The sequence below is a fragment of the Paramisgurnus dabryanus genome, chromosome 7 (genome assembly GCF_030506205.2).
Source record: "Paramisgurnus dabryanus chromosome 7, PD_genome_1.1, whole genome shotgun sequence".
Lineage (NCBI taxonomy): Eukaryota > Metazoa > Chordata > Actinopteri > Cypriniformes > Cobitidae > Paramisgurnus > Paramisgurnus dabryanus.
The window spans coordinates 41812865-41839476 of NC_133343.1; the positions used below are offsets into that span (position 1 = coordinate 41812865).

General features: G+C 37.9%; 1 protein-coding gene and 1 long non-coding RNA gene across 2 annotated transcripts; both read right to left on the reverse strand.

The window, feature by feature from the left end:
- Positions 1-9130: 9130 nt before the first annotated feature.
- Positions 9131-11749, reverse strand: LOC135734389 (uncharacterized). The gene is made up of 7 exons (XM_065253261.2): positions 11659-11749; positions 11252-11537; positions 10528-10762; positions 10289-10375; positions 10015-10119; positions 9479-9672; positions 9131-9329 (listed from the first exon to the last, which is right to left on the reverse strand). The coding sequence occupies exons 3-7, from the start codon at positions 10555-10557 to the stop codon at positions 9131-9133; spliced, it is 615 nt and encodes a 204-aa protein (XP_065109333.2). The 5' UTR covers positions 10558-10762; positions 11252-11537; positions 11659-11749.
- A 7890-nt stretch (positions 11750-19639) lies between these two features.
- Positions 19640-26407, reverse strand: LOC135734365 (uncharacterized). The gene is made up of 5 exons (XR_010527302.2): positions 26180-26407; positions 25373-25419; positions 24285-24331; positions 20890-21026; positions 19640-19662 (listed from the first exon to the last, which is right to left on the reverse strand). It is a non-coding gene; the product is annotated as an uncharacterized lncRNA (long non-coding RNA).
- Between the last annotated feature and the right edge of the window lie 205 nt (positions 26408-26612).

Here is a 26612-nt window from a genome sequence, read left to right on the forward strand (position 1 = left end):
TAAGAGAAAATGAAACCTGACGACCCGTTTGACTAAGGCCTAAAGCCCCACTGTCGTCGTTAATGCAGGTTCAGTGGCAAACGGGTCTATATTGTATACCATTTACAGGACCAGGAGAAAACGCCAAAAACATCGCAACCCGACCATACGTGCTAACCCGTTTGACTAAGGCCGGAAGCCCCACTGTCGTCGTTAATGCAGGTTCAGTGGCAAACGGGTCTGTATGGCATACTATTCATAAGACTTACGATAGCGCCAAAATCGCAACCCGACCATACATACCAACCCGTTTGACTAAGGCTTGAGGCCCCACTGTCGTCGTTAATGCAGGTTCAGTGGCAAACGGGTCTGTATGGCATACTATTCACAAGACACACGAAAGCGCGAAAAACGCAACCCGACCATACATACCAACCTGTTTGACTAAGGCTGGAGGCCCCACTGTCGTCGTTAATGCAGGTTCAGTGGCAAACGGGTCTGTATGGCATACTATTCATAAGACTTACGATAGCGCCAAAATCGCAACCCGACCATACGTGCCAACCCGTTTGACTAAGGCTGGAGGCCCCACTGTCGTCGTTAATGCAGGTTCAGTGGCAAACGGGTATGTATGGCATACTATTCACAAGACACACGAATGCGCGAAAAACGCAACCCGACCATACATACCAACCCGTTTGACTAAGGCTGGAGGCCCCACTGTCGTCGTTAATGCAGGTTCAGTGGCAAACGGGTCTGTATGGCATACTATTCATAAGACTTACGATAGCGCCAAAATCGCAACCCGACCATACGTGCCAACCCGTTTGACTAAGGCTGGAGGCCCCACTGTCGTCGTTAATGCAGGTTCAGTGGCAAACGGGTATGTATGGCATACTATTCACAAGACACACGAAAGCGCGAAAAACGCAACCCGACCATACATACCAACCCGTTTGACTAAGGCTGGAGGCCCCACTGTCGTCGTTAATGCAGGTTCAGTGGCAAACGGGTCTGTATGGCATACTATTCACAAGACACACGAAAGCACCAAAATCGCAACCCGACCATACGTGCCAAACCGTTTGACTAAGGCCGGAAGCCCCACTGTCGTCGTTAATGCAGGTTCAGTGGCAAACGGTGGCAAACTATTTAATGCAATTCATTTTAAGTGTTCATGCAGAAAAGGTTTTTATTTATTTATTTGGTTGGTCTGTGTTATGACCGTGAGTGCTTTGTTCCGTGAAAATAACTATTGCGAGTTAAGAACCTTTACTAGACAAATTATGCGAATGCTTTGTTGAAGAGAAAAGTTTTAAGTCTAGATTTAAAATGATCGACTGTGTCTGATTCTCGGACATCGGTTGGTAAATCATTCCAGAGCTTAGGGGCTAAGTAGGAAAAGGATCTTCCACTTTTAGACACTTTTGATAGTCTAGGGATAATCAATAGGCCAGAATTTTGCGACCGTAGTGTGCGTGATGGATTGTATTCTGATAGTAATTCTCTAAGATATGAGGGTGCTAAGCCATTTAAAGCTTTGTAGGTGATTAGTGATATTTTAAATTGGATGCGATATTTAACTGGTAGCCAGTGTAAAGATGCCAGAATTGGGCTTATGTGGTCATACTTCTTAGATCGAGTAAGTACCCTTGCAGAAGCGTTTTGAACTAGCTGAAGCTTGTTGACCTGATTTGAATGGCATCCCCCGAGTAGCGAGTTACAATAGTCTATTCTAGAGATCATAAAAGCATGAATAAGCTTCTCTGCGTCAGATGTAGACAGTATATGGCGTATTTTTGAGATATTTCTAAGATGGAAGAATGCTGTGCGGCAGACGTTGGCGATATGACTATCAAAGGATAAGTTGCTGTCGAACATCACACCTAAGTTCCTAACCGTGGAAGATGGCACCACAGTACAGCCATCTATGTGCAATTTGTAATCTGACATATTATGTTTGTAGCGATTTGGTTCAATAATAAGTACCTCTGTCTAATTGGAGTTGAGCTTAAGAAAGTTATGTGCCATCCAGTCACTAACATCGCTAATGCAGTCTTTTAGTTTAGAAAATGTGTGTGTTTCGCTGGGATGCGAGGAGATGTAAAGCTGGGTATCATCCGCATAGCAGTGAAAACTTATGTTATGTTTCCTGATAATGTCTCCTAGGGGTAACATGTATAACGAGAACAGGATAGGACCTAAAACTGATCCCTGCGGTACACCGTATTTAACCAGGGAGTGATATGACTCTTCCTCATTTACATAAACAAAGTGATAGCGATTGGTTAGATATGACCTAAACCAGGCTAGCGCCTGACCACTGATACCAACATAGTTTTCTAGTCTATTGAGTAGGATTCTGTGGTCTATTGTGTCAAATGCTGCACTAAGGTCTAGTAATATAAGAATTGAGATTTCACCACGATCGGATGTTAATAGGAGGTCATTTGTAACTCTAAGCAACGCTGTCTCTGTGCTATGGTGGGGCCTGAATCCTGATTGGAACTTTTCATATGTACTATTATTTGTCAAGAATGTGCGTAACTGGCTTGCCACTACCTTTTCTAATATTTTCGAAAGAAAAGGGAGATTTGAGATTGGTCTAAAGTTATTAAGTTCTCCTTGGTCAAGCTGTGGTTTTTTAATCAGCGGTTTAATAACTGCTAGTTTGAAAGCTGTTGGAACGTATCCTATTTCTAGCGATGAGTTAAAGATATTTAGAACCGGGGTTGACACTACAGGGAATACTTCTTTAAGTAGTTTTGTGGGAACGGGGTCTAATATACAGGACGATGATTTGGATGATGTGACTAGTTTAGAGAGCTCATCTATTGTAGTAGGTTTAAATGAATCAAGATGTTCGTATGGTAGTCTAGTGTTAAGTGAACTAATGGGTAGAGTGGTGGCTGCCTGGGTAGCTACGATGTTTTCCCTAATAGCCGAAATTTTGTTAGAAAAGAAGTTCATGAAGTCGTTACTATTGTGTTGAAGTTTACTATTGGTTTCTGTTTGTTCTTTGTTTCTAGTCAGTTTCGCAACTGTGCTAAAGAGGAAACGAGGGTTATTATGATTCTCATTTATAAGCTTGCTAAGATATGTAGATCTGGCGGTTTTAATAGCCTGTCTGTAGTGTTTAACACTCTGTTTCCATGCTGCGCGCCATACTTCTAACTTTGTGCTTCTATAATTTCTTTCCATTTTTCTAGCTGCCTTTTTAAGAGCTGCTGTGTGATGGTCATACCATGGAGCTGGCGGTTTTTCTTTGAATCTCTTTTTTCGAATGGGAGCAACGGCATCCAATGTGTTAGAACAGACATTGTTTAGGTTTTCTATTTCAATATCTAGATCGTCACAGTTATCTGCTACATGTTTCATTTGGGACAGGTCTGGAAGAGTGCTAATAAAGCTATCTTTAGTGGTGGAAATTATTGTTCTGGCTAGTCGGTAGCATGTTGTAGATTGAGTGATCCTATCTGGAAGTACAGTGTATGACACAAGGTAATGGTCAGAAACTGCATCACTCTGAGGTGATATTTCGACGTCATTAATATTGAGTCCGAGTGACAGAATTAAGTCTAATGTGTGATTACGAGTATGCGTTGGCCCTGTCACGTTTTGTCTAATATTGAGAGAATTTAGAACATCTATAAACGCACGTCCTAATGCGTCTTTTGGGTTGTCCACATGGACATTAAAATCACCAACAATAAGAGCTTTATCTACAGTGACTACAAGCTCAGATAGGAAATCTGCTATTTCATTAAGGAAATCTGCATGGTGGCCCGGTGGTCTATAGATTGTCGCTAAAGCAAAAGAAAGCTGTTTGTGGTTACGATCAGTTATTTCCATATTTAACAACATTACTTCAAATGATTTAAATTTTAGCTCAGATTTTTGGTTTACTTTAAACATTGTGTTGTATATTGTAGCTACACCACCCCCTCTCCCCTTTAATCGAGGTTCGTGTTTATAATAATAGTCTTGTGGGGTGGATTCATTTAAACTAATGTAGTCGTCTGCTTTAAGCCAGGTTTCTGTTAAACAGAGTACATCTAAGTTTTGGTCTGTAATTATTTCATTGACAATAGGTTCTTTATTGGTAAGCGATCTAATGTTAAGAAGGCCGAATTTTAAGATTGGAGATTCATCTGTTAATGTATTGTTTTCTAATTTTATTTGAATCAGATTTGTACCAGATGTAACAAGCGGTGCCCTGTATTTATTTGTTCGGGGAACAGATACAGTTGAAATGTGCTGATATTTCGGTAAGATTGACTCGAAGTGCTGGGATATAAGTGGTCTTGACATATCACGGCAGCTAACAGATGGACGGTTAAGCCGATCCGTCTGTTTCCTGACCTGGGCCCTGGATAGTCATACTATATCAGAATTAAGACTATTGATCAGATTTTTAGTGAGTATAGCACTTCCTTCCGATGACGGATGAAGGCCATCTCGGGTTAGGAGAAATGGTCTTCCCCAGAAATGCTTCCAATTGTCTATAAACCCTACGTTATGCTGAGGGCACCACTTTGACATCCATCCATTGAGAGACACTAATCTACTATGTGTTTCATCTCCCCGGTAGGCGGGGAGGGGACCAGAGCATATTACATTGTCTGACATTGTTTTTGCAATTTCACACATCTCCTTAATATTATCTTTGGTGATTTCCGACTGGCGGAGCCTAGTGTCATTCGTGCCGGCGTGAATAACAATCTTAGAAAACTTCCGCTTAGCATTAGCCAGCACTTTAAGTTTGGATCTAATGTCAGACGTTCTGGCTCCCGGTATACAGTCGACTATGGTGTTTGGTGCCTCAATGTTAGTGTTCCTGAGTATAGAATCTCCAATGACCAGGGCACTTTTAAAAGGTGTTTCAGCTGGTATACTCCTTAGGGGATCGAATCTGTTAGAAATTGTCGTTACGTTATGGGTCTTAGAAGGACGCCTTATATGACTATGCCGCCTAACAGTCACCCAGTTTGACCGCCGACTTGACTCTGATGACGGAACCGAGCCATGTGTATTTTGATAAACACTATGCGCGCTCGATACAGTATTTGTAATATTTATATTAGCATCTGATGTCGGAACCGAGCCATTAGTCTTTTCGCTCGATAGATTATTTGCGACAGTAACATTAGCGGTTTTGCTTTAGGTGCTTAGACCTGTTTTTCTAATCAAACAATACAAGGACAGATGTTTCGGTGTTATTGCCTTCATGGCATGAAAGTTTAAAATCTGCATTTAAACCCAAAGGGTATATGATCTTTAAATAAAATTGCCTGTCATTTTCTTGATTACAACCATAATACTGAACAACTTTAAAGGTCAGTATCCGTTTTTTACTGTGTTTTTGAAGATTTGATTGTGTTCACAGTGTGCAATATAACATGTGTACATGTTTCACATGCGGTATTTTTCACACAATCTACTTATCTATATAGTGCTTTCACTGTCCTAAAAACGGGCTGATGTCTTCTTTGTCCTAAGAAGTCCCTCCTTCAGAAATACGTAACGAGTTCTGATTGTGTTGCTTGTTTAGTGTGTTGTGATTCAATAGCAGCTTATCTTAGCCAGGGCGGAGTTTAGTCAAACACACTTGCTTTGATGTCATTCAACCGGGAAGTAGAGGGCTGTAGTCCAAACCGGCCGTTCGCTGTCTGATGTGATGATGTTCTCATTGTGTTCTTTTGTTACAGATAGAACTGAACTGGAGTCTGTGAACTAATGCTGTGTTCGAGACAACTTGGATGTTGGATATTATTGACCTTAAACCCGTAAGAAGTCTGGAACAGGAAACAAAGTGGAGTATCCAACCTCTCAACTTGGAACAGATCGATCAACAACGACCTCAACGAGATGCGTCATTTGACATTGCAGACAAGGTGGTGGCTAGCCTTTCACAGCCTTACATGAACTGCAAACAAACTTTAAACTATTTTTACAGCACATAATATTTATGAACATGAATGTTAAATTATCCAGTAACTGTTTTCTGCCATAATTGGCACAAGAGCACAAACTTCTCCTGGCGTCTCATTATGTGGTAAACACGCAAATGTGATACGTGAATGACTGGAATGCATTGAGGTCGGAGGTAGGATATTTAATGACATAACATCAGAAATCCGAGTTGTCTGTAACACTGCCCAATATTTTACCTAATTGTCACCACCTGATTATCATGTTTTTAACACAACCATTGATTGGTCACACGGATGAAGGCAGCAAGCAGAGACATTTGTCCTTTGTATCACTCTCAAAAAAAAAAAAAAAAAAAAATCTATATTTAATGTTAAAAAAGACTTACAGTAGACTGTGTTAGATAACTGTGCTCTTGGAAGTCAGCTTAAAGGCAGGGTAGGCAGCTCTGGTCTAAAAAACATAAATTCCAAATTTGTTTAAACTGACTTTATATACCAATACATAAGTAAAATGTAAGCACTCTGAAAAAGAGAGTATAAAAATCGAGTGTCTGTACACCTCTCACGACTGTTCTAAACACAGCTCATTATTTCCATTCAATCCACCCCCTCCCTTCTGGGCTTCTTCCAAAGCCACGCCCCCAAAACACATGAACGCGTGACACTGACCGCTCTGGAAGATGCATATTTACCTGAGACAAGCGGAGAAGATGGAGCGCGGTGCATCTGGTGACATCATGTCAGAATCACATGTAATAATAAACCTAACTTTATCACTTTTTGAATATAAACAAAAACGATGGCTTTCAGTACTCACTATCAAGCTATCATATCGATACTGGTAAAGTTTAACATTTATTTAGTTTGATTCGGTAACGAACGAGCTAACGTTAGTTATGTTTGCTAAAACAGGTTGCATTGATACTCGTTTTTACATTACCATAATTTACACGGTGATGAATGTGAATTTCGTGTAAGATTCATAACATATACGGTGTGTGGCATGTAAGAGTTTCCACGATGAAAGCATTGCTGTTGACTCTGATGAGGACTACACTCCGGGCACAAGTACCGCATCGTCGGCTCGAGGACAGGTCCGTGGTCGAGGGCGAAGTAGAGGAAGTCGTGCAAGAGGGCGAGCAACCAGGGTCCGAGGAAGTAGAGGGCAAGGACGGGGTGGTCGAAGTGCAGGGCAAGGAGCACTTAGTCTTGGACAAGAGGACCTGAGTCGAGTTTTAAATCTTCAAGGTCAAACAAGGGCATGTGAACAGGTATATGATCTGAAGTGTAATGTGCACATAAGTCCTCTTAGAAAGCAATAAAGCCATATAAAAAAAACATTGAATCATGTTCACAAAAGTTAGGTCCAATTACACCAATATTTACAATTTGTGATCTAATTTGTTATTATATATTCCATTGCAGGCCAGAATTCGAGGACTGAGCCTGGAACAATCTCATAAAGTCCTGGAGCTCTGCCTGACACGTGACCCAAGTCTTATGTTTGATGTTCTGGATAGGATTTCAGAAAATGCTCCTCCACCAGGTCCTCTTGTCTCAGGGCAACCCGCTTGGTGTGTCTGCCAGCGGTGCAGAGAAATGCCTACATTCGTGGAACAAAAGTGCTGTGGACAACATCCTGATTATTGCATTTCCATACTACCACACATGGAAGCCTACATTTTGGAGGAGGGTGTTCTGCGCTTAGCTAGACGCATCTGGAATGACATTCGTGCATTGACTGATAATCCTGAACCAGGACAGAGTAATAGACAGTTCCGTCATGCAGCATACAGGCAATTTGTAGTGTGGCAGTATGGAGCACTAGGACAGGGTCACAGAGTCGTGATTCCAAGTTGCTGTGTCTGGAAGATACGCGACCGTTATCCTGATCCACTGCAACAGTACAGAGGTTTTATCCCTAGTAGAGTGTAAGTGTAATGAGTGCTTTCAAGAACGTTCTATCCACTGTGTGAATGAATACATGTACATAGTTTTTGTGTTTTACAGTCTACAATATGTAAATATATATTTTGTGGTGTTCTGTACAACATTTTGTTTTTTACAATAAATAATTTGACTGAAAATGATAAATGACTTTTCTTTACACTTGCATCAGAAACCACATTAGATTTCTAAACTATTTATGTATTATTTCTAAAATAACGACAACCAAATGTAGTATGTCACTTGTTTATTTTTATATTACTAAAACTATAACCTCTACAGATATAGAAAACAATCAAAATAACACTATACATAAATAAAGACATGGTGTCTCCAGAGGTGTCTTGACCGGTTGACGGGCCAGACTTCGGACGTAGCATAACATCAACTATGAAGATGATTTATTGTTTTGGCAACAATTGACCTATAAAAAGAATATAACAGTTATCTCACTGACATGATTACCAGATTTCATAAACAAACATTACTGATTAAAATTATAACAATATATATCTCATCTATTATGGAAGTAGAGTTTTGAGTGTGTGTTTATCTCGGCCAGAAATGGCCATTATTAGACACATTTTTCTTTCATTCGTTTGCTGAAATCATATGTACTACTACATTTGTATTGGATGAAAAAGGCAGCCATGTGAAATTGTGATTGTATCATGAATTATATAACCACTTCGATTCAAATAACAGTTTCTGAGTTTAATAAGTTGCAGTGAAAACTGTGTTATATGTAATGTTGAAATTTAAATCCTCATTTGAAGTATTTTCAACAAATCCATATAACTCATTAAATAGCTGGTACTACTATAGGTACCAGTATTTAAACAACTCACCTGACCCTCTGCTGACTTGAATTTGCAACAGCTCCTGTGTTGATGGGGCAGGTGCACCAGACACAACGCCATGTTGACGGGGATCATCAGGTCTCCTGGTTCTGCTTCTAGCCATCCCCTTATTAGCTGATAGCCGTCGAAGGAGGATGGCACGCTGTAGGTCTGCAATGTAGCTGTAGTCCTTCTTCACCTTTACTGAATACAATCTCCACTTCCTGGACTTCTTGTTGTACAGCTTGCTGTACCTGACAATATAGAAAGGTGTATCAGCTTAGTGAAAAGTTTACAATACCATACATCATTCTTTTATACAGCATTTGCACAGAACATGCAATTTTGATAATAAATCAACACCAATTACATTTTTGGTGTGAACAAAAATAATATATATATGTTTTACACTAGTAAATCTTTTTTGAGTCATCACTTAGACATATATAGAATAAAATGCATAGGAGTACTTCCAGTAACAGCTTTTCTCATGGCTGGTCTATGGACATGGTGGTTGTAATCTAGGCCAGCCAGCATGGTCCGAGCAGCGTACACTGGCGGGGAAAAGCTGAAGCGCTTGCTGGCATACATGAGAACATGGTTGTGAAAGGACTCCAAATCTGCAGTCGACCTGATTGCACATTAGATATAAAACATTCAAGATATTTTCTTTCTGGTAATGTCGGTCATGTAATATCAACGCCAATAACGGTACATGTCTTTGACACAGTTTATTAGACTATTTATAATATATAATTATATAAGTAGCAGCTTATGTACCTGAAACGCAGATACTTGGGGACAACCTTCAGCCAGCGTTCATCCAGAATAATTTCGGCCAGCCTCTCATGTGCCACTGAACCACTCTCAATCCAATCCTTCTCTCTGCTGTCAAGCAAGGGGCCATGTTGACACTCACCAAGGGCCCATGTGTGTTCTCCTGTGACATGGTGAAGGAGTCCCACCCACATGTCCTGTGGAAAAACATTTACAAACTGAATTTAAATTCTAAGTGCAGAAACAAGTCACAACTAGATTTTGCACAGACAAAAATGAAAACACAGAATTTTTAGTTTTTAAAAGTGATATTTGGACTAAAGCATTATATATGCGATTGAATGCCATAACTATTAACAAATATACATAATATATGTTACAAAATGTGTAGATCAAATACCCAGTATATGAGTTATTGCATTTTTAACCCTATAAACTAAAATGAGTGATTACATAAGTTAGTTGATTTTATATAATGAACAATAAAAAAAAATCTAAATATTGAAACTGAATAAAGCAACAAAAAATACAATACTTACAATGAACTCTTCATAGGTATCTGCAGTCTTACAGCAGTACCAAAAGTGGTTGCAAATGTCTTTATTCCAAATCTGGAGAATGGCACACCCCTTTTGCTGCCCTGCCTGGATGCATAAACAATTTTTTATATGTAAACAATATGTAAACTATGATTATGTCAGCATAATTGATGTAGATTAATAAAAAATAAAAAAGCATGGGAGGGTGCTGGTATGCAAGTTTTTTTTGTGATCAGATAAAATGTGATCACTGATGGAGATTTCTTATACTTACGGCATGATTTTTTTTGCACAAGTTTTTGGACCCATGCCAGACGTCCAGTGTGTGGTGGACTCCGCTGTCTTTGTATTTTCCTTTTGTCTGGAGGACAAAAGCAGAAATGTAATGCTTACTTCAAAAAAAACACAAAACAATATCATGTCATAATCATAGCGGTGTGTTTTTTGTCTGTAATGACTGTAGAGATCTTGATAGTTTCACCAAAACATAAAGACTACAGTAAAGATACTTACTGAAGAGGGCTGATATTTGGGAATGAGCATCAGTACAAATTTCTATCAAGTTTATTTCTTGACGGAGTGTCTCAAAGGTCCGCTGAAAGCCCTCCTTCTCCATGATAACGGAGTTCCTGTTTGTCTCCCTCTTGTCGATATTGACCATGTAGATTATGTGCTTGGAATCATTTTCCATGGTTGTGTAATGTGCAATACTGTGCACAGAATCCAGGACTGTCCATCCGAGCATGACCTTTTATAAGAGAAAGCAAAGGAGCTAACTATACTGTTCAACAATGACATGCTCATTTTATACATATACAACTGCAAAAAAGCACTGGGCAACCGTAGATGAGGTTAGCTCTGTATAAGAAAGGCCCATATCTTTTATTCATATATATATATGTTTTAAAGCAAACAACACCAATTTTTTTACATCAACTTGTCTGGCTCCATTTTACCAAGTGATGTGTAGTTACACGTAATTATGTGTAGGGTTGTCACCTTGAGAATGGTACTGATGGTCGTTGACCCACACTGCCACCCTTTGAGTCAATACAGTCACATGAGGCAAGATGTGAAAAGGGGTTACATAGCAATCTGGACCTCTTTCTACGAGGTTGCACTACCATTCACACCTTGCCTCTTGTTATTGCATGGTGGATCAACAACCATCTTGTGAAACATTCTATATTCTTATTTAGCACATATACTGTTTATTTGTGTGTGTATGTAAACTCACCTAGGGCGACAATAGGCCCTTTAGACTGTAGCTGGGCAATGATTTCAGCTCTCTTCTCATTCCAGAACTCCTTTATGGAGTCCACACAGTAGGAGTCTTGTACTCGAAAAAAAGACGACCTCTCCACCATCCCCATATTCATGAATTTAAAGAGAAGGGAAATCTTGGCATAGTTGTTGCCAGACAGCAGTATGTTACAGGCCAACATAAAGTCCCCAGCAAGCATTGCATATTTAAAAAAGGGCTGTGAAGACCATTTCCAAACAGTGTGACCGTTACAACATATCTGAAGAGGACATATTTGGAAAAAGAAAGTTTAAAAATAGATTTAGCTTATATTACACATCTAAAACATTCAAAAATATTCAAAACTTGTTATCAAAACAATAACGCAAGTTCAGACTCACCCATTCTACAATTGCAGCTGTACCCCTGGAATGGATGTTGACCTCAAATGGTTTATGTGCCCCACACTCTACATTTGTGTTTGTGTCCTTAGCAGTAGGGGAGAGTGGGGTAAAGTGAGACATCGGGTAAAGTGAGACACCCCCTGTATCTAGGCAACGGAACACATTTGTGGTCCTATGACCATTATGTTTTTAAGCCCCTCAAATTTCCCCTTGGCCATGAAGGACAGGACCTCATGCTGCTGTGGTTAACATGTTTTTTTCACAAAAATATATTTTTTGCTTGTAAAAGTAAATTTTCTTGCTGTCAACTTAATCAACTGTTGTGCCAAAGCAAATTGATTCAGGTAGAAAAACTTATATCACACATGTTTATGAACTACCAACATATAAAACCTTGTGTTGATGCTAGCTGAAGATTAGCCTGAATTTCCAAGAGAGAGAGTTTTTTTCCAAAATGTGGTGGTGGGGTAAAGTGAGACAAATGATGTGGGGTAAAGTGAGACACGAGGCACAAGTTCAGTTTAGTCTAAAACATATTTTAATGTAATATTACATTACATATGTTTTATTTTTAATGTTATAAACATTGCAGAAAAACCATTATGCCTAGTCAATACACCAGGAAGACAGCCTGGGGAAAAACACCCCTTGAGGAGATGGAGAGTGCAGCTGCTTAGGTCAAGGAAGGAAAGAATTCTCTAATGCTATGTACACACCAAACGCGAGGCATCATGGTACTGTGGGTTCACACCAGACACAAGTTCAACAATTTGCGCAAGTAGATTACATACAAAGTCAATGCAAAGACGCAATCAGACACGTCCTCGCATGTGGCGATGTGAATGACGTGATATGGGTGGCGCGTTTTCCACGAAAACACGCGCTATTCGCCGCAAACATGTCTTCGCCCAATTTGAAAATATTCAACTTGAGCGAAAAATTCCATTACACAATGTTAAATCCTGCAAGTAATCTAGATCAAGTAACGCACTGCCCCGCATTTGGTGTGTACGTAGCATTATTCACTCTAGATTACTCACAGGATTTAACATTGTGTCATGCAAATTTTTCGTTCGAGATAAATATTTTCAACTTGGGCGAAGACATGTTTGAGGTGAATAGTGCGTGTTTTCGCGGCAAATGCTCCGCTCATATGGCGTCATTCGCATCGCCCCAGGCGAGGATGCGTCTGATCGTGTCTTTGCATTAACTTTGAATGTAATCTACTTGCACAAATCGTTGAACTCACGTCTGGTGTGAACCCACAGTAAGAGCAGCTGCAAGGGATAGAAATATTGATAGATGGTTCTGATTGTCTTTTGCGCTGACCCGCAGACACTAGCTGGCTCTAAGGGTCCTTTGTTCTGACCCCCAGACTGCGTTCTAATCTAACTGGTTCTATATGTCATTTGAATGTTAATTAAAAAAATGTGAATTGTCGGAGCCAATGGTCTACAGTGGGCAGCGCTCCGACATGTGGTGCTTTCACACTTTCTGGGAGTTCGATTCCCGGCTCGTGGTCATTTGCCGATCTAATACCCTTCTCTCCTCCCTGTACTTTCCTGTCCTCTCCAAAACTCACTGTTAAATAAAGCCAAAAACTGGCCAAAAAATATAACTTTTGAATTATGTTATGTTGTATTTGATTTTGGTTCAGAGTTACTGTACTTTCAAGTGTTTAGAAAAATAATGTTCTTAATTGACCAATCCCCTTGATTCTGTTACTAGTCCAACATTAGTTCTGGAATGTGTGGTTGTCAAGCTAGCCATCAGGATTTTATCTGTTACAATATGTGCTGTTATCGTAGTTTCAGAGTGTAAAAAGTAAGTGGATAAGTTTACCCCGAGCTGGTTCACTTTACCCCCTTGATTTTTCTGGTCTGTCTCAGTTTACCCCTAAGCTGGGGTAAAGTGAGACACAAGACCACTTTTTTTAAAACAATCATATTTTCACTGCTCTTCGTCCTGAATACATTCTGGTAATTTCCATAGCTAGGAAACATCCTGAATTAATGGGAAATGTGTAAATTTGACTGATATATCATTTTAGCTCGCTTAGAGGGGAGCAAATGTAAAAAATGTCTCACTTTACCCCACTCTCCCCTACATATGTTCACAGGTAGAACAAGATATTCTGCAAGCAGCTTCAGACAACTGTGGTATGTTATAGATGCTGGCTGGCCAATGATATCATCCTCAACCAGGACTTTAGCAGTCTCTGGGATTGGATGCATGTCTGCAATAGTAGGGTCTTGGGAGTTGTCTTCAGTATCATGCACAGTGTCCTCCATACTAATTGTTGGAAGTGCATCCAGACAAATATGACTCTTCAGAGCACCGCCAGTCCTGTTGTAACACAAACATTTCAAAAACATCTAGCAAAAATATATACATCTTCAATATAATAATCATACAGTATTGTACCTACCGCACACAAATACGTGGCATATAGTCTTCATCATCACTGTCATCATAGTCTGTATCTATTTCCTTTGTTTCTTCTTCTTCAAGTGATGACACAGACTCTGTCTCCATATCAGGACACCAGGTGTTATCTTCCCAGTCGATACTACATAGTCAAATTTGAAAAGTATATTCAATCTAACAATTTAATTTAAAACATCTCTTCAGTCAACACATCAACTTACGTCGAGTTTTCAATGTTGTTAAATTCATCTTCACTGATGACATCCAAATCCAGTGATGACATACTAAATAAAGATAAATAGATGATGTTACGTTACATCACCACAGGTGGTTGAAGTAATAATGGAGACAATGACTGTAGAGTGAAGTTTGATAAAAAATGTATAAAAATGTCTCACTACTCAATACCTTGCATCCAATTGCTGAATATTTTTATCCTGTACGCTGCTACTATCCAACTCTTCAACTCCAGCTACTGAGAAGTCATCATCTCAATAAAAACAGATAAACGTGGATTGTTGTAAAAACTGTCACTCGTTCAATGAACGACACAACATACAAGTCTTACCTGTCAGAAAGAGACTCCGCAACAATAGAGGAAACAGGGGGTGGTGGCCTTGTAAATCCACTTTTTGATGGTGTGGACGTTGATATCTCTTTCTCATAACTTAAAAAAAAAATACAATCAACATAACACCATCACCACATATTTTAAATATCTTGTTTACAGATAAACAGAGTAACATACACTCAAACAAAACCCTTTTCACAACTGCATTGCACACAAACACACACACACACACACACACACACAAAAACACACACACACACGCATACAAACACAAACACACACGCATACAAACACAAACACACACGCATACAAACACACACACACGCATACAAACACACACACACGCATACAAACACACACACACACACACACACACACACGCATACAAACACACACACACACACACACACACGCATACAAACACACATGTGTGTATGTATTTATTCCCTCTGTTATGTTGTATGTCATGATGTTGGGCCTAGAGCCTGTAATAAAGTTTATATACACACACGCGCATACAAACACACACACGCGCATACAAACACACACACACACGCATACAAACACACACACACACGCATAAAAACACACGCGCGCGCGCGTACACAACACAGTGTGTACGACACACACAGATACAAGATAAAGACATCAGTAAACTTAACAACAAACCACAGTCGAAAAAACGTTCAGGATCGTAAAGTTTAGACAGAGGATAAAGTTAGGTCTAAAACAGCTACTCGGCTCGGCGCTGTATACTAGCGGTTACACAAGCATTTTGATTTCAAAAGTTACATTTTGAGAAATTCAATAAGACAGCTCTCAACTTTAGCTAACATTTAGGCCTATTGATTATTTACCGTCTCGCGGTAACACAGTGGATACCAAAGTTACTCCGTTTTAGCTACGACAGCATAGTTCTACTAAGTAATGTTACGTTAGCTATATTAGGCAGCTAACTTACGTGTGCTAGTGATACATGCTTCATGAAAACATAAACACAAAAATTGACAATCAAAATGAAAAAGCTAGATTACCTGTCCAGCAGAAATAAAGCCATCATTGCGTCACTTTTCAGCCCCTTGAGATCACGCAGTTCTCGCCATCGCTGGAAAGCCACGCCGATGTTGACTCTTGTTTGGTTTCTTTGTTTATTCAAATACTTTTTGTTTATTGCCTTTTCTTGTACGGTCTTCCTTTTTTTGCCATGTTTGCTTTCGCTCACTGCAAATGCAGGTGCTGTGAGTTTCTCTGCCATACTCTTTCTAGGTTCCGTGCCTCTGCAGTCCTCAAATCAAACGTGCGCGCGCAAGTGGGCAGATCCTGTAACAGCGGGGGTGGTAGCAACGGTTGCGATACAGAGTGACAGTTGCCCAAGCAAATCATTTTATTCGTCCCGAATGGAAATAATTAGCCGTGTTTCAAACAATTGTGAGAGTTGTACAGACACTCGACTTTTATACTCTATTTTTCAGAGTACTTACATTTTAATTATGTATTAGTATATAAAGACAGTTTAAACAAATGTGGAAAAAAGATTTTTAGACCAGAGCTGCCTACCCTGCCTTTAAGTGAACAAATGTTAATGTTAATGAAAAGTTCATTTTTGTCACTGTTGCAAACTAACCACCACACAGAATATGAAGAATAGCCAGAACTGTGGTAATAAGCTAGCCCTAAAATGTTGTGAGAATCTTGATGTATTGGACACAGGTGTGTAGTATCTGTTATATATTGACGGTTGACAGGTTTGTTTGCATGTAATTGCATTATTATTAATTTGGTGTTGATAGTTCAATGTTGATTTGGGAGAAATATTTAATTTCTTTTCTTTTTAGATCCTTTCTGTTTTTAATGCAGCACCTTATCTGCCATCAGTTTAATTTAATGTCTGTCAATTGCAAATGTTTTTTATTTCAGTTATATTACAACTTAATATTAACTTTAATTGAGACTAGTATTGTGTAAAGCTGGGGTTTCCAAACTTCTCATTTCAAAACCTATTAGACAAGTGTAATCTATTCTAGACCCACTAAAATATTTTTAAATATAATTTTTTTAATGGGTTAAAACACATTTGTTCTCTTTCAGTGGAGTCATTTTATTTTCATAATATTCGTTAATGTAAAGTAAATATAAGTTTATTTGCAATATCAAATATTTTATGGTATATTATTTCAAAACCATTGTCATTGTTAATTATTAATTTGGCCAAATTGTTGTTGCATCATTACGGTGTGCAACACACCTTAACCTGTGTGACGGACAAGTGGGTCCTCCTGACACACAATTTAAAATCCCCTGGTGTACCGAATGTTGTATTGTAATTAAAGTCGCATCTAAGTCTTGTGTAGCAGTCTCCATTATTTGTGATTATATTCAAAGTGTCACATGGTACTTTCAGCACTTACTACATCACAGTGTTTTTAATGCTTTAATTTTTAGGGTTATTATAAATTAATTCATTTTTAAAGAATTCCTTCTTTATGTAGAACATGCAAAGTCTAAAATGTAAAGTGTCATGATCAGCTCTGGGTCTTGTGCAGTGATTAAATGAGCAGGTAGTAAATGTCATAGCTTTGCAGTATATTGGTTAAGTTCTGGATGTAATGAACATTCAGCACATGGTTTCATAAATTTAATTTGGTAAACAAACTTGTCGAAACAATTCATGCTGTGATGCTGGATAATACCTGGTCAAATGAATACATGTATAATGTGTTTCGACATTGTATAAGGTTTCTTCATCTATATAGACATCTGTTAAAGAATGGTGCAGAGACTGCTGTCAATTATTGGTTACAGTGTATTTGTTAAAATGTTGCCAGTAAGATTATTTCTGTGTACAAGGTAGTTTCTTTGAGTACCTTTATGTGTTTTATTCTGCACTTAAAACATAAACGCAATTTAAATGCAGGAGTCCGCTCGTCCTTAGTATTGCAAAATATGCAAGTGAAACTGGACTAAACGCATATAAGGGTATGATTTCATGTTTCTATATTACACGTGATACGAGGTAGGGTATATAATAATTATATTTTATGAATGCAAATTAAATGCCAAACTCTTAAAAAAACTGGCAACTTATATGCAGCTGAGGTTTTTTTTCAATCTTTTTGTTTGTGTTCAATACAATTAAACAAGAAATTTGTGTAAACAATGAAATGAGTTAAGCATTGAGGTCAGCTGATTCGTCTGCGTTTGCTCAGATTCAAGATCTCCAGAAGATGTATGCAGCTCGTAAAAATGTCGAATGTTTCAAGACATCGCCAAGACGTCTTGCAGAGATATTGCAGACGTCTTACTTTTCAATGTTCGCGGCCGATCTACAGAAGATGAAGCGATATTTAGCAGACGTCTCCGCGACGTACGTGTGCTATCTGGGTCTGCATGAAGGAATGGTCTCTGATCTCTTGTCAGGTGTTCTCCAAATTCATCAGGCATTATAGGTGAAGACTCAGAGCTGTTCTCTTGGGAAAAGGAGGTTGCAAAAAGTATTAAAGAGCACCTATTATGCTAATAATTAGCACGTTATTGTAATATCCCATAGTACATAGATGCTGTTAAAACTTGAACTATAATTTTTTTTATAAATTATAAATCTTATAAATTGTTTACATACCTCACCGATTTTTTCCTGTCTGTGAAACGCTCGGATTTAGTTTCTTACTCCGCCTCCCAAAATGTCTCGTGTACTCGGATTGGTCAGATGGCCTACTCAACTGTTATTGGTCAACTGGGTTCAGCGTGTGTTTGAAAGGTTACGCCCCTGACTACGCGTGGGTTGTCCGGTTCTGACTGAGATTCACAGGCATGAATGTAAACAAGCAGTTATATTTCTCTATAAATGATGGTGTCTGTACTGCCGTACCACTTCAAGCTTGATCCAGAGAATTCAGACGGCCGTTACGGTGTAAACGATGTCCGTCAATGAACGCGATTGGATTTAACTTCTTTAGGTGTCTTTAGCTCTGCCAGAATGCTAAACAAAGATGAAAATGTGTTGCAAAGACATTCAAAAGGTAATTATAATGTACTACCAGTGGCGTGCCGTGGTGTTTCAGTCAGGGACTTCAGTAAGCATGTATAAACCCCATATATACTCATCTGTTCAGCTAATCCACCCATATGCAAATAATGCGCATATTCGGCCGCAAATAGACACTCAGCAACATGACAGCTGATCAACAATTAGCCTAAAACACTATGCTAGGTAAGGATGGGTTGAACTCAGAGACTAAATTTCACTGCATGTATCAATACATGTAACCCCCCTATGCACACTGTGCATAGTGTCACATCCACATACCACAGTAGGCTACAATTAGTGCAACACGAACCACTCAATAACAATGTGCATAAGCCCTTAATAACCCAGGTAGCCAAAACAGTTTGGCCCAATAATGGCCCAAATCCGGCAGGCCAGAAAAAAAACCACGGCCCAGTTCCGGCTGCCAGAAAAGGGCCAACTCTGGGATGAATGACGCCCCAGAATCGGCCCAAGTACACTGGCCCATGTCCGGGTGCCTAAAGTGAGCCGGCACTGCCAGCACAGTGCCAGAATCACGCCAGCTAAAACTGTACACTCAGCCAAAACTGGCCAATGTCCGGGTCCTTAAAGTCAGCCGACACTGCCAGCAAAGTGCCAGAATCATGCCAGGTTAAACTGTACACTCAGACGAAACTAGCCCAAATTTTTTTTTAAAGTGTTTTTTCCACAAAACAATACTTTTTAACCTTAGCCCTTAAGATGGCATGTACTTATCCCTTCTTAAAAAAACTTTTATTATATTTAGTTAAAAAAAGTTAAACTGCACATTAGAAGTTCTATCCTCAATGTTTGTGATGCTTTTAATGTGTTAAGTGTCACACTTTACTGTAGGTGTTTAAAAAAGAAAGAAAAATATACAGTATGTTTACATGTTTATTTGAAACATAACATTACATTAATAAAACATTAATAAACATCTGGACACTCCTCATGTGTACCCTAAAAGAAGGAAAGACTAAGAGAAAAGAGATAAGAGGGGGAACAGAAAATGACTCATGGTTACTTCATCAGATAGACTGAAGGCATTAATGTTAAATTGGGTAAATGTTAAAGGAATAGTTCACCCTAAAATAAAAATTCTGTCATCATTTACTCATCCTCATGTTGTTTTAAAGGTAGGGTAACAGATTTGATCCTGAAAGATTTTTAGTTATGCTGGTTAAGAAGCTGTTTACACTTGGTATTAAGATGCGTGTTCACGTGCGCTCACCTCCTGTCTGTAAACAACAAGAAAAGCAAACTTTTCTGCTAAATTGACAACCTGTACAGGACCCACAAAACGAAAGGCATCTTTTATAACAACAACAGCAAAAACTGCCTGGATCAGCAAAGAGCAAAAACCCAAATTAACATCTGTAACTTTACTGCTTTAGCACGAGATGCAAACAGCTGCAGGAGGCAAAGGGTCTGAAAGGGTCGTTGTTTATTTTGGTAAGGTAGGTACGCGATATGTTTGTATTGAGATGGATTCAGATATTCTACTTTGATGAAACATTGTGTTGCTTATGAAATTTGTGTTCGTTTACGGATTAGCATAACGATATAGTTACTACGTCTACACAACCGAACGTGTGCTTAAACTAATTCTGATATAAACCAGTTGTTATTTTGGAAGTGTTATTCACTTTGTACTGCAAAGTTTTCTCACTGGTGAATGAGACATGAAATGTGACCGTCTGATCTGTGCATGTTCATGTGTTTTGAACGAGGCGTGACTTTGGATGGCGATTTGACTTAAGGGTGGGATCGTGATTTCATTACTAGGCGGCTACCGTTAGCATTTTTCAAAATGTGTTACCCTACCTTTAAACCTGTATGAATTTTTTCTGATGAACACAAAAGAAGATATTTAGAGTAATTATGGTAAACACACAGCAGATTGTAACCATTGACTTCCATAGAAGGAATAAAAAAATATGATGGAATTTAATGGGTACCGTCACCTGTGTGCTAACCATCATTTATCAAAATATTTTCTTCATCATATATCACAATACTTTCAAAATACTTTTTCCTACTATGGAAGTCAATGGTTACAATGTGCTGTGTTTTTACCATCATTACACAAAACATCTTAATTTGTGTTCATCAGAAAAAATCATGCAGATTTAGAACAACATGAGGATGAGTAAATGATGAAAGAATATCTATTGAACTATCCCTTTAACAACAATTGAAATACCTTGAATTTGCTTGTTTTCAGGCCCGCTCTCTTATTCTTTTTGCATCTCTGTCAGATGCAAGCTGCAGAAGTTTTTACGAACTTTTCTACTTCACCATCTGGTGCACGAACAGTAGTTGAATTTCTTCTGACAGATTCTTGAAAAGAAACAAAATTATTTAATTAGGTAAATGCAAGTATGTTAGTTTAACCCTGGAGAACCCAAGAACCCTTCTCTTAGAATCAATAAACATTGGCCACATTTGACCCGTGGGTTCTCCAGGGTTAAATGTTACCTACAAGCTATTCTGCTTCAAAAACAATGACAGGTACTTTAGGGTGGAAGACTTATAGCTTCATAGATTAACATTGTAATGGCTTTATATACAGTGGCAAGAAAAAGTATGTGAATTTCACAGTTTTCTGAACAAATTTGTCATAAAATGCGATCTAAACTTTATCTAAGTCAAGGGCATTGATAAACATAATGGGGCGGTTTCCCGGACCAGGATTAGCTTAATCCAGAACTAGGCCTTAGTTTAATTTAGGAAATATAATTAGTTTTAACAAACATGCCTTACTAAAAACATTACCTGTGTGCATTTTGAGGTAAAACAAAGGGCCCTGATGTATTTTATGATATGTCAGTGCAAGCTGTTTTCAGTTTGGAGAGCTCTTAAAACTGTTTAAGTCTAGGACTAGTCTAATCCCTGTCCGGGAAACCGCCCCAATGTGTCTAAAAATAATTACACAAAAACATTCTGATCTTTCATGTCTTTATTGAGAACTACCAAAAAACATCTTAGTGCTTGTGAAAAAAATGTGAACCCTTGATTGAATGACCTCAAAAAAGCCAATTGGAGTCAGGTTTTAGCACAGCTATGGCCCTATTGTTTTTTCCCCAGATTCAGTTAAATTTTTTCTCAAATTCCGTGTTTTTCGTTTTATTCTGGATTCTGGATAAATTAAATTTCAGTAATCAAAAAGCACATCTTATCAACTGAAAACATAACAGAAAATTAGCAGATCCACCACTGCAGTGAATATACTGTACTGTATGAGTGTGCGACTGTGCGTTTCCACAAGGTGACGTGCCTTTTTACCAGCATGTATAGCTCGTATATGGTTCTCAGACACGAGGGCTCACTAAGTTTTCTTTCTTGTTTAAGTGAACATAAACAGCTGTATGTTTATTAGTATGTTGAAGCAGTGCCGTCTTAAAGCTGTCTTGGGTGTTCAAAGCTGTCTTGAGTGTTCAATGTTCATTAAACAAAAAAATGAAAACCCCTCACTACTATTAACTGAATAAATTTCGCAGCTGCACATTTAATCCATACAGTGAGGACTGTGCAGTGTTTTATTTGTATTTATTGCTAAGGTTCATGTTAAAATCATGTTGACAGACAATTTCATAACTAATATATTTACATTTAATACAGATGCCTGAAAAGTAAAACAAGATGAGTATAGTATTATGATTAAGAGGAAATATAAAAAATTTGGTTGCTTTTCAGTAGCATTGTTGTAGTGACAGCCAAAATACATTGGCCTATATGTAATACACATGAGTAGTACAAAGTCCATTTCCTACTTTGCAAACTCGACACAACAGCAAAAAAACTAAACAAAAATGAGTGGAAGTGGCAACGAATATCCAAAGATGATAAATTGTGGACAAAAAGGTAGCACGAATTCCTTTATATGGGCTAGCTAAAAAACTGACGAGGCGCAGATTAAAATATAAATGAACCCTCTTATTTTTGTGGCTTCAGTCATTGTTGGCATACTGTTTCAAAGCTGGAAGCATTAACAACTTACATCGAAATATATATCATTATCGTTCAATATGGATTTTTGCCATATTGCCCAGCCCTAGGCCGATGTATTTTGGCTGTCTAGTGATGGGCGGATCGATCCTAAAGTATCGATATTTCCGATCCTGCCTTTGTATCAAAAGGATCGATTCTCAAGTACAAGTATCGATTCTATATGTTTGTTTGTTTTTTAACAAGTGATTTTAGATTTTTAAGTAATAGTTGGACGCTATAAATACACTTAAATTGTAACGTCAGTGGGAACTATATCTTCTTCCGCTGTATCACACGTTCGCTCATTCAGTCCCAGCTCCTTCTGCTGTATCAGTATTACAGCGTTCATTCGCTCAGTCACTACCAGCAGCACACTCAGTAAGCGCAGGCAGATTTAAAAAAAGGGGTTTAAGTGCATTGTTGCGGTCAGTTAATAATGCGAAGCCTCGTGTGACATTTGTCAACAACAAAAAACACAACTGTGGTAATACCACAAATATGACAAAGCATCTGAAAGCAAAATACCTTACAGATCATGACTAAGTGCAGCCTCACAGTCATCAGCCTCACAGTCATCCGTGGTTTGATTTTCAGTGCATCCCTTTTATCAGGGTTTTAATTTATTTTTAAAAGCAGTAGAGTTTATCAGTCAAAAAAAAAAAAAGGCTCAAGAGGAAAATGTTAATGTCAGCATTCACTTGTTTTATTATCAAAACGTATACTGTAAAGGGAAGAAATCTTGTAATAGTGTTCAGTGCAAAAAGTTGTCATGTCTATTTTATTTGATATTAATAATGATGGCTATCAAAAGACCCCATAAAATCACTTTAATAAACTTTAATATATACATAAAAATATTTCATAGAAGTATCGGAATCGGTATTGGTATCGGTGATACTTGGCTTAAAATACTTGGTATCGTATCGACAAGAAAATAGCTGGTATCGCCCATCACTAGCTGTCACTACAACAATGCTACTGACAAACAACCAAATCTTTTGTTTTTTTTATCACAACACTATACTCATCTTGTTTTACTTTTCAGGCATCTGTATTAAATGTAAAAATATTAGTTATTAGAATCTATGATTTAACATTAGCAATAAATACACACAAAACACTGCACAGTCCTCGCTGTATGAATTAAATGTGCAGCTGCAAAAGTTGTTCAGTTAAGAAAAGTGAGTGATTTTCATTTTTGGGTGGAAAGAACATTTCTGACACAGAAAGCAGTAGGCTACTGTCACTTTAAGACCCAGAACAGCTTTAAGACTGCACTGCTTTAATATACTGATACTGACACATCTAGCTGTTTATGTTCACTTAAACAAGAAAGAAAACTTAGTTTAGTGATCACGCATGTGTTGACTGCGCGCTGTGTGCGTGCTTCGCGAGCCCTCATGTCTGAGGAACAGATGTCAAGCGTGCGCGTTGTGGGAACGCTGAGTTGCACACTCATACAGAACAGTATATTCAATGCAGTGGTGGAGCTGCTACTTTTCTTCATTTTATCTAAATTTGTGAATGTCCTGTAAATAATATTTACTTTTTAAAGCGGTACGGATGTGTGCGTGGGCAAGGCGGACATGGAAAGAAAGTATACTGTACCTTTTCTGTCTGTTCTGTTCCAGCCTTTATTGGAACCTGCTAGTGCTCTGAAAAACACATGAAAGATCTGAATTTCTTGTGTAATAATTTTTAGACACATTATGTTATTTATGTATATTTATTCAGAAAACCATTACATTTACTTGCTAATGTATATATACACATAAACATACAATACATATATAATATTGATGGCTCTTGCTTCGTTCTGAAACCCTAGATGGCAGTTTTCTGATCCTCGAACAAACTGTCATCACAAGGGCCATGTTTACATGCACAAAATTTTGTCAATCCGACTGAATTTAATCCGATGAAAGGTTACAACAATACAGTTTACATGCACCCTAAACATGTTTAAATGTTTGCACCTCAAAATGTTTGTTTTCATGTACATTTTATATAAACCGAACATCTGTGCAAGCGCACAGCCAGGGTTGGCAGCTTCACATATCAAAACCATCCCCATGGACATTCAAAATTAGCCCAAAAGCATCCCAATGACTTATCACAGCCCAAATACCAATAAATAATGAACAAAATCCTTTCATATCTGACCCGCAGAAAAAACAACTCGCGAAGACAGTTTAAACAGTAGCCCAAATCTGAACTGAATTTTTATACCTTTTTAAGCCTTGCCTATTTAAAATTGTAATATTTGCAAGATGCAGCAAAAGAGAACTCAATTTGGTTTTTAAGGGTTGTTTTGAGATTTTCAATTATATAAAAAAGTAAGTTTTCCTTACTCTTAATCACACACATCCACAGATAATTGTGTTTTCTCTACCATTATATTTATATTTCAAAATGACTGCAAATGCCAAATCCATAAACTGGAATTGTGATCTAATAAAATATCTTGTTATTATAGTTTACATAACAACGTTTACATATCAAAGTTTAGTTTAGACTACTTAATGTAAAGACTTTTTAAAGACTTGTTATTTGTAATATATATTTGTAGCCCTAAACAAATCCCTATCATACTTCTGGCCCCAATTGACCCCTCAGACAGTCCTGACATTAACAATGCAACAAAACTGATTCCCAAGAAATATCCATGCCCCGTCCAATATTGTACTTTTACTTACATTAATTCTTCAAATGAATTCTGTCCAAACTGATGATCTTGAGAAATCTAAATGTGACAAAAACAATCACAATAAGTTGTTAAGTTGTATAACAGACAGACAGATCATAGATACAAAATGTTGAGTAATAATTACATAATTAAGGTTCACTCATTTTCTACAAAGTATCTTTCAATAGATGAAATCGGTTATAATGTTGTGCAACAGTGAGGTGGAAATATTTTTACTACCAGCTGTGTCCTGTAGCTGCAATGCTCTCTATTCTGTGAAATTTAAACGTTTTCTGTACCAGACAAAGTTATCCCTTGGTAAAAAAAATTACCTCAGTCAGCTGTATAATAGCGGAACTGGCTGAGGTGGCTACGAGTGTTTAGCAGAATAGCTTCACGATCCCTCAGTTACTCCCGCCTGCTGCATAGACTGCTGAGGCAAATCCTCAGACCAGTTTTATGAGTTGCGAAATATTATTTGTTTTTTTTTGCTAAACGAAATATTACTGTTTAAGTAAGTTCATTAAACTGAGCAGAGTTCATTTCTTATGTCCGAATTCTCCTTGTCAGATAAATTATAAAAATCGATTTTCTACTCAAATTTATCTAGAAAGACTTCAGTATTTTAATAATAAATTCAAATGCTAATTTACATATTTGTTGAAGCGGGATTGTGGTCATTTAAAAAATTACGTATACTATATCAGTCACACCAGTTTGTCCTTCTTTTAAATGAAGTTTACATATATCTAATATGTGCAGAGTATAAATATTTTATGCATTAAAATTATGTTAAATAACTTCCAAAAAGTCTTACCTCAGAGAAATTGCAGCAGACTTCATGCAGCAACAACCGTTAAAGCCCGGTAAATGTCGTCACTAGATGTCGCAGCTAGTGCGCATGTCTTGAAACAGCAGCAGTTCTTTTTCCAAAATAAAAGTTCCTTTAACCAGCTTTAATTGTCTAAAAATTGTAATCGATAAATTATAAATAGATCAATCTTTATGATCAAATTAGTTCAAATTCTGGAAAAGGGCTGAAAAATTGTAGTTGTAATAAAGTAAACAAATTGACAAGCTTTACAGCTTATTATTTTTTTTTATAAAATCTCAATTTAGTATTTGACCATTAATTTATACAATATGTGTTTGTTGAAATATTACATACATAGAAAATATTTCAGTATAAACTTAATAGCCCAGATACTTACATTCAATAGGCTAATGGCAATTTATGCCTCTACAAACCT

Excerpts from the sequence above, each read along its gene's own strand:
- LOC135734389 (XM_065253261.2), bottom strand. The coding sequence starts at position 10,557 with ATGCTCATTCCCAAATATCAGCCCTCTTCA. Across the intron at positions 10,376-10,527 it reads CCAAATATCAGCCCTCTTCA|ACAAAAGGAAAATACAAAGA; the intron begins GTAAGTATCTTT and ends TTTGTCCTCCAG. Across the intron at positions 10,120-10,288 it reads TGTGCAAAAAAAATCATGCC|GCAGGGCAGCAAAAGGGGTG; the intron begins GTAAGTATAAGA and ends TTATGCATCCAG.